We start from the raw sequence: 9,169 nt of genomic DNA on the forward strand, positions 1-9,169 counted from the left end.
TTGAGATATGTAAATTTACGTAACCTTCTTAAGGCAAAATTTGGTGAATTCCGTCTCGTTCCTATAAACAACAGACATATCTTTGACTAATCGCTAAAATTGCTTAATTCCAGCATCTATGATGTCACGTCTCATACTGTTAAATATTCATTCCATACAAAAATCTGTATGTGCATTTCTGTGATAGAAACTCGATAGCCAACTGTATGTAGAAAAGATAACACAATAGATCATCACCCACACCACAATTCGACAACACCAATCTCGCTGTCATAACATCATCGGTGTTTTTCAACACTTATCTTCTCATGATGTGGTGAGACACTGAAAAATATTGGTGACTTCCTATCGTTTTGCAGGTATTGTTAATATTCAGACCGTTCAGCACACTGAGGTGTTTCACTGAAACGCATTGTTTCGGCGTACGATGTCACAGAACAATCCTATTCAACAGAGATAAAGCGGTCTTGACATCTAGAAACATGCAACATATTTGCAGTCAGGATTATTCAAATACCACTAAAATCTACCAACTAGGTTCAAAGTACAGAATTCTAATAGACGTTTCATCTCATTTTTATTTGTCGTAAAACGCGTTTATCACACATGAGTGGGATAGTGAGAAAAATCTAAAACAACCATGAAAATGGAATTGCAATTACTGAGCAACAGAGTTAACTCATTTCGTACAATGTAAATAGTGGTGAACATGGATTGTGTCTAGAACATTTAACACTATACGTATCATATAGGATGATCCGACTTCACCTAAAATGTTATGTTATCTGACCAACCATTCTAACATTGTATGACAAATTGAGAGTTCATCAATACTGAAAATTGTTCATCGACAATGAAATTTGTATGTGATATAATATTGTGTGTAGTAATTGACTACTCCGTCAATATGGCCGAATTCCACATTCTGTCTACCTGAACCTCTATAAGGTGTACCAGAGAGCAATGCTAATTGGCGATAAACTGGCGTGTGTGACTCATGTCGTCAGAATGATGCGAACGATTGGAGTGCGTAATGCGTTCGAACTTTTTCGACAAACATTCTCTTTTCATGTATGGTATTTCAGTAAATCATCCGTGTATAAAATTTGTGTTCACGCTCTTCTGAGTACAGGTAAGGACATATATGAAAGACCTTACAAACAGTGTTATGTACGTCACTCTTATCGCGCTCAAGTTTTGACTTTTTCGATGGTCAAGGCGGAGAAATTTTTAAGCTGGTCTATTGTGCACATAAAAGCTAAGTCAAAAAAATGATTTCATATCCCACAAAATGAATACGCGCCAAAGACAGCTCTCATTTTAGTTCGGTTATTATCAGAAAGACAGGCATTGTAACAAAAAACCTAGGGTGCGAATCCACAATACTACTAAAGCGCGCCATTAATTTATTTTTCAATAGACATTTTTCTCACAACTAAAGTCGATAGAACGGAGTAAATCTGGTGTTCGTCCACACATTTTTTAAAGAAATCATCAACGCCCCGTAATAATATGGATATGTTTATGATATTCTCCAGTCAAATATTTCGAGATCGCTACTCTCCACAAAATTCGTCATCATGGTTTTGTTAATCTACAATGCAATGTGTCTTATCGCTCAACTCAAGTTTATCCACTTTGTCACTAGCACTCATGCATCTCGGCACACGTGTTTAATAACTCGAAACACTACGATAGTCATTCTTGAGATGGTGGAGAAGATTTTTAGCTCAAGTGGGTTATTTTGATGTGGTTTTGTTCTCTAAGCTGGATGGTTTGGTCCAGCTCAGCGAACAAAACTTCAACAAGAAATGATGATCACTCTTTTCTGCTTGCGGAACTCCTTCACATGAAAACCATGCACAACTAAATACATTCTCGTCAACTGTGTAGGAAACTTACAATCATTCGGATCGTCTATATTGTGAATATTGTTCAGGAAAAACATTAAGATCAAGTTAAAGAATGAGATGCGTAGATTACTCATTTCATTCATTGCTGCATTGAACGATGCTTACAGTGCCCTAACTGTCATTGTATTTAGTCAACTGTATTCGAAAATTCGGATGACATAATGCTGTTTACAATTGAAATATATGTGGTTGCTGTGGCTGGTTGCTTTCTACTACAAACGGTGAGTTTGTACATCGTTTCCAATCAAACGTACTTGTTAAGCTGAAACATATTGACTCATCCAAAGCAATAATGAAAAGACAAATAATTTTTATATTCTGTAAAAGATATCTCATTCTACTTATTACTTTATACGAACTTGCATATAAAATGGAAGAAAAATAACTTCTTAACCACCACTGGCTGACATTTTGATATGCTGAAATTACTTTAATTTGGGTGCTTCAGTATAAAGATTTGGACTATTTTGCATTTATAGAACCATTTGCTAGCACGAAAGATCAAATTCTAAATTTTCGTATTAGTTGTAAGCTAGTCATCGTGAAATCGACTTATCGTAAAGTTAAGCTGATGATACAAATATCACTAAAACGGGCCATTCAAATAGAGATTAAAACTGACTGTCATAGAATGGAATGAAGTGATTGGCACATCACACTGATTTGATGGCATTGTGCTCCTACAAACTAAATTGAAGATGTGTGATTGCTGTGTCTCACTGTTTCTAACTACAAGCTAATTATTCGGTTAAATCAAAATTTACATTGTTACTATGTCGTCAAATAATGAATGGTGGAAAACAACAATGATGAGAAAATAATATTTATATTTTGTAACAAATGTTTTTATTTATTTATTATTTGAAAAAAATCGATAAAATAATTGGAGGAACCATTTTTTTGCAGTGCACCACTGACTGAAGTGCATTTTACGTCGTTTTCTACATTCATCTTAATTCTGAATTTCTCCATCTCCTTTAATGATTTCATGGATTTTGTTAACATTGTTACCTTTCTTCTTCCCAGCATCATCGGGATTGTTAAGCTTGTCTTCATTTACCTCAGGTTTTTCGATAGCGTCATCGTATACGTAGTTAAACTCGTAGTCCTCATGTGTATTTTGAACTTGTAAATCATTAATCTCTCGTTCAGTTTTCTCAGGTTTTTCGATAGCGTCATCGTATACGTAGTTAAACACGTAGTCCTCATGTGTATTTTGAACTTGTAAATCGTTAATCTGGCCTTCAGCATCATCGGGATTGTTAAGCTTGTCTTCATTTACCTCAGGTTTTTCGATAGCGTCAAAATATACGTAATTGTACTCATTATCCTCATTTGTATCTTGAGCAAGATGATCGCCAATCTTGTCGTCAATGTTTCTGTAATTATGAACACCATCAAAAAAGTGACCTCTGTTGCCATTATTTTCAATATTATAGATACTTGAATCAACGAGCTGAATCACTGTAATGTGTGCCATAAACATCATGATGAGCATCTCGATATATCTCATTGTCAGACCGATTGTTCTCACGTCAGATGAAGGAATTGACAACTCTCTTCCTCAACTACAATAAAATATTTAGTCAACTATCGGATCGACTTTTATATACTCATACTGTCCAGATGACACTGATCGACACAGACAATAACACATTAACACAAAAGTTTGTGGTTGGTCATCGTTTACTTATTCATTGAACATAGTATACACCTACGGCCACAGTTCGTTAGCGCATTGGTAGATTGTATGTTATACACCATTCCATAACAGTGAAGAGCACAAATTCAACAGAGCGACGTTATGATTGGGTATATCTGGCATTTGGCAACAGATCAGCTCAGCTTACTCGATGTGTCTGATCAGGTGATTTTCACTTGGGATAATGAACATTGATGATAAAAACAGGCAACAGACGAGCGAAATTGGACTATTATACTGTTAAAATTGGTGATTTTTGTAAACAATTTTTCGTGGTTGAATGAATGTGAGTTGGAACAAGACTGATCTTAATATAATGACGCAATGCATTGTTCGCTACACTATAATCGAAATATCTAAAAACTTAGACAATGGGACTGCAGAAGGGTGTTGTAGTGAGTGAAACACGAACTCCATGATACATTCTGCCAGAAATGTTACAACCTGGAACACTGTTTGTGGTCATTCAATTGATGGCGGATTTTTAGCAATAATTAATATGTGCTGCTTATCACAGTGTGTTCATACCCAAACAAGGCATGACAATAAACATAATCTTGTATTCTGAAGAGATATCAATTCACTATCAATATAAGTATGCAAAGATTCTGAAAGCAGTGACCATAAAAAAGTAGTTGGTGCACTCTCTATCTTTCCCTTTTAGAAACATCCTAAACAAAAAGTCGGTCGATATAGGGAGTATAATTTTTCTAATTGTAGCCTTCTAGACTATGTGGTATATATTTAATTTAATTTGCACGACATTAGGGTTGGTATAACCCAAATTAAAAATGAATTTTTGTAGTGGCTTGTGGTGGTCGGTATTTGATATAATCCTTAAACTTCGTATACAGTTCGTCGCGATAACCGTTCTATATAACGTACCAACGGTATATTAATCAGAAGGCAAATACGAAGTGTCGATTACGTTTATTGCGAAACCACACACATATATCCAAATGTACAGATGTGTTAAACAAGCATAGAAGAGTTGTGCCGAAAGGCAAGCAAGCGAACGAGAGCCAGAGCAAGAGCGTGACGAGACCGTGCGAGTGAGTGAGCGATTGTGAGTTCAATATGAATAAAATGGACATATATATATACCATGTGAAATGAATGAGTAATCGAACCGAATAAGCGGTTAGTAGTAAGATTAGCAGAGTGAATAAATGCGTAGGCAGTAATCAATATTCAAGCATACGTATTTCATACAAGCGCAAAATAATAATAAGGCTACAATAAATTGTTATAGCGCGGATGGCTTTGTCCGCTAAATAAGTTAACAAAAAGGGCTTAACTGGGTTAAATGAAAATAAACCCATTAGCACGTGAGTCGCTATAATAGCTCCCCCCTGCAAACAAAGATATATGGAAAATGTCTGTGTTTGCATTAAAAAAAATAGTAGACTGAATAGGGTAGAAAAATGGCTTATACAAAATTAAGGTGAAGTTATTGTGTGCTGTACATTTGATTTGCGCCCGTCCGTGAGGTTACATAAAATAATAGCAAGAAATGGAAGGAATGTGGTATTGTCTTTACATTTTAAACAAAAATTATACGCATAAGTGTAAGGGTACATAAGATACGTTGAGTTTTATAACGTATAACATGAGCTGAATAATGCATGTGTATACGATGAAGTAGAAGTTATAATTAATATTCCAATAGTAGATTATTATTAATAGAAAATTGTAGCGACATAATGTTGCGGCCATCTTACTCTGCGGCCGGATCTTGTTGTTATCGGAGTCTTGTCTTTTTGTTGAGTTAACGTTGTTGACTTTTGGGACTCGTGTTTCGCTGGTATGACCATCTTAGATGAGTCTGTACTTGTTGATTGATTATCGCTATCGATGAAAGCTGGCTTTACTCGATCGATGCTAATTACATCTGTCTTCCCAGCTTTTTCTATGGTAACCGTTTTATTTGTCCTCTCTATCACTTTAAATGGGCCGTCGTAACTCGGTTGAAGAGGTGGTTGTACTTTATCTCTTCTGATGAATACGTGAGAGCTGTTATGTAGTTCCTGTGGTATGAATACCCGTCGTTGTTGTGGTCTGGGAGGTGTTATTTTTAAATTGCTCATGTGCTTTCTCAGGCGTTGCACATAGCCGGTTACATCAGTCGGGACATTTTTACTTGAAGTGAAGAATTCTCCGGGTAATCGTAGAGTAGTTCCGTAAACTTACTCGGCTGGACAACATCCCATGTCTTGTTTAATTGTTGCTCTTAGAGCTAACATTTCTAGAGGAAGTTTATTAGACCAATCGTTGTTAACGATGACGGCTGTAAGGGACGCTTTTAATTGCCTATGTAGGCGTTCAACCATTCCGTTTGCCATTGGATGATACGACGTCGTTCGGATTCGTTTAATACCGAGGAGTTCTGTAAGCTGCTGAAAGAGTCGACTTTCGAATTGTGCTCCTCTATCCGTTGTGATAATCGTTGATACACCGTAGTAAGAAATCCAATTTTCGACTAGGGTTTTAGCTACCGTTTCAGCTGAGGTGTCTTTTATCGGCACTGCTACCGGCCATCGTGTAAACCTATCGATGCATGTAAAGATATAGTTGTATCCATTTGAAACGGGCAGTGGTCCTACGATATCGATGTGTATATGTTCAAATCTAGTGTCTGGGTGCGAAAACGGACCTACTGCAGAGCTAGTATGACGATGTACCTTCACTTTTTGGCACTTCATGCATGCTTGTGTCCAATTACGTACATCGTGATTCATGTTTGCCCATACGAATCGTTCACTAATCAGCTTTATCGTGGCTTTTATTCCTGGGTGCGACATGTTGTGCATGCTTTCGAATATTTTGTGTCGCAACGTTTTCGGGATGAATGGTCGCGGTCGGCCTGTTGATGTATCGCAAATTACTTTCGTGTTACCAAACCGCACCTCTTCGAGTACTAATGATGTTGAACCTCCGGATCTGAGTTTATTTAGCTCGATGTCTCTCTCCTGCAACTTTGCTAGACCGTTATAATCAATTCCACTTGCCATAAGTGTGCTTATCGTTGCTCGTGACAATGCGTCGGCCACATCGTTTTCTTGTCCTTTAACGTACTGTATGTCGGACGTGAACTGTGAAATGAACTCTAGTTGTCGGATCTCTCTCGGGGAATAATTGTCTTGCTTTGCGCCTAATGCTTTCGTTAGCGGTTTGTGGTCTGTATAGACGGTAAAACTTATGCCTTCGACCATATGACGGAAGTGTTTTATTGCTAAGTAGATTGCTAATAATTCTCGTCCAAACGTACTATATCTCGTTTGGGTAGGATTTAATCTTTTCGAGAAAAATGAAAGTGGCTCCCATACACCGTTTACTAACTGCTGCAAAACGGCTCCTACTGCTAAGTTCGATGCGTCTGTCATTACTGCTAATGGTGCTTCGCTCTTTCGTCGTACCAACATCATCTTCTCGTTTAGCGCTCGCTTTGCGTTCTCGAAAGCCTGCATAGCGTCCGCTGAAAGACGGAATGTTCGAGTATGTCCTCGCAAGGCGTCCGTCAATGGCTGTAATATTGCTGCGCAGTTTGGGATAAATCGTCTATAATAGTTTATTAGCCCCAAGAATCTTCGTAATTTTCTTTGTGAATCGGGCAACGGATAATTACGAATAGCAGCAATTTCTGTCGGAACTGGCATGATACCATGTGAATTTATCATATGACCTAGGAATTGCAATGATTCCTTTCCAAATTCACACTTTTCCACGTTAATAGTGACGCCATGTTCTTGAAGTCTCGTAAACAACTGTCGCAGATGTTGTAGATGTTCTTCTCTGGTAGAGCTAGCTACTAGTATATCATCGATATATGCGTAAACTCCTGTCAAACCCCTGACGACCTGATCGATGAATCTTTGGAAGGTTTGGGCTGCATTAGTTAATCCGAATGGCATTCGCAAAAACTCGAATAACCCAAATGGAGTAATTATAGCCGTTTTAGATATATCTTCTGCCGCCACGGGAATATGGTAATAAGCTCGAACGAGATCGATTTTCGAAAATATCGTGGCACCTTCCATATTGGTAGTAATGTCGTGGATATGTGGTATCGGATATCTGTCTGATATCGTTTGCTTGTTAAGGGCTCTATAGTCTCCGCATGGCCTGATTTCCCCATTCTTCTTCGAAACCATATGCAATGGGGACGCCCAGGGACTATTAGAAGGTCTTATGATACCAAGCTTCGTCAACTTTTCGAACTCTCGTTTCGCGACATTCAACCTTTTCGGGTCTAGCCTTCGTGGTCTTGATTTAGTCGGTGGACCTTTCGTTATAATATGGTGCTGTACCGTATGTTTAAGATCTCTGTTATCGTATGATACCTTCGTCAGATCGGCATACTCGTTTAGAAGCGATCTATATGGCTCGCTTTTGTCTTTTGACACTACTAAATTCATGGATGCGTGATCAGTCGTCACTCCTCTTATCACTACTGAATGGTCGCCGTTCACGAGCTGGTTTCGTCGGGTATCCACTAGTAAGTCAAAATTCTTTAAGAAATCAATACCAATTATAGGTACGGATACATCTGCGATAATGAATTCCCAGCGGAATGAGGTAGTACGACCGAAATTCAAGGTTACTTTTCGCTTGCCATATGTTTTTATATCGGATTTATTTGCTGCCTTAAGCGTTAGCGCTGTATCGATATTTCGTGTTTCGTTGCTTACTGGAGGCACGACGCTTACTTCTGCTCCCCTATCCACTAAGAATTGAGCGCCTGTTACTCTATCCTGAACGTAAAATAAACGACTGTTTCTAGGAGCTGTTGTAGTTGTTGCGGCGTTTATCGACAATCGGTGTGTTCGTTTGAATTTACATGGTGATCTACAGTTTCGGGCTTTATCGCCGAAAGTTTGATGGTACCAACATATTGTAGGAGCTGAGCGTCTCCTAGAACGTGATTGACTTCTTTCCCTTGATCTACTTCGTGACCATCCTCTTTGCGTATCGCTCTGATTTAGTTTCATCAGCTTGTGGCATAAAACATTAATCTCCTTTTGTAATGCATCGATTCGTCCATCTATTGTGGTACTATGCCCTTGCGGACTCGTTTGTTTCATTCTCTCATAAATCCTATCGGCTATTTTAGCAATGTTGTCTATATCGACATCGCTGTCCTCAACCGCAAGGATCTGCTGCACGTTCGCTGGGAGTCGTCGTAACCACAACTGATAAAATATGTTTTTATCTACTTTTCTGTCTCCGATTACGCTTCTCATATAGTTTTTTAACTGCGATGGAGTCCTATCTCCTATCTGCACTTGACTGAGAAGCTGTTCGATGGCTTGCCGGTCGCTTAATGAGACGGCCTTAATCACTGCCTGTTTTAATGCGTCGTATGGCATTTCTATGTCTGGCTTGATTAAAATCTCTCGTACGTTATCTGCTACTTCATCTGGAAGTAGCGAGCTCGCGTGGCCAAATTTATCTCGCTGTGTATGAACACGATTAGCTACAAAGTAATGTTCAAGTCTGGTAAACCAAAGTTGAGGATCTGTGACCTTAAAAGGAGGAATAGTTACATTAATGGACC

The 9,169-nt window shown here is 38.4% G+C and overlaps 1 protein-coding gene across 1 annotated transcript; it reads right to left on the reverse strand.

The window, feature by feature from the left end:
• Positions 1-2,724: 2,724 nt before the first annotated feature.
• On the reverse strand, positions 2,725-3,493 carry MS3_00008287 (uncharacterized protein). The gene has a single exon (XM_051216650.1). The coding sequence runs from the start codon at positions 3,424-3,426 to the stop codon at positions 2,866-2,868; it is 561 nt and encodes a 186-aa protein (XP_051065243.1). The 5' UTR covers positions 3,427-3,493; the 3' UTR covers positions 2,725-2,865.
• Between the last annotated feature and the right edge of the window lie 5,676 nt (positions 3,494-9,169).

The sequence above is a fragment of the Schistosoma haematobium genome, chromosome 6, assembly GCF_000699445.3.
Source record: "Schistosoma haematobium chromosome 6, whole genome shotgun sequence".
NCBI lineage: Eukaryota > Metazoa > Platyhelminthes > Trematoda > Strigeidida > Schistosomatidae > Schistosoma > Schistosoma haematobium.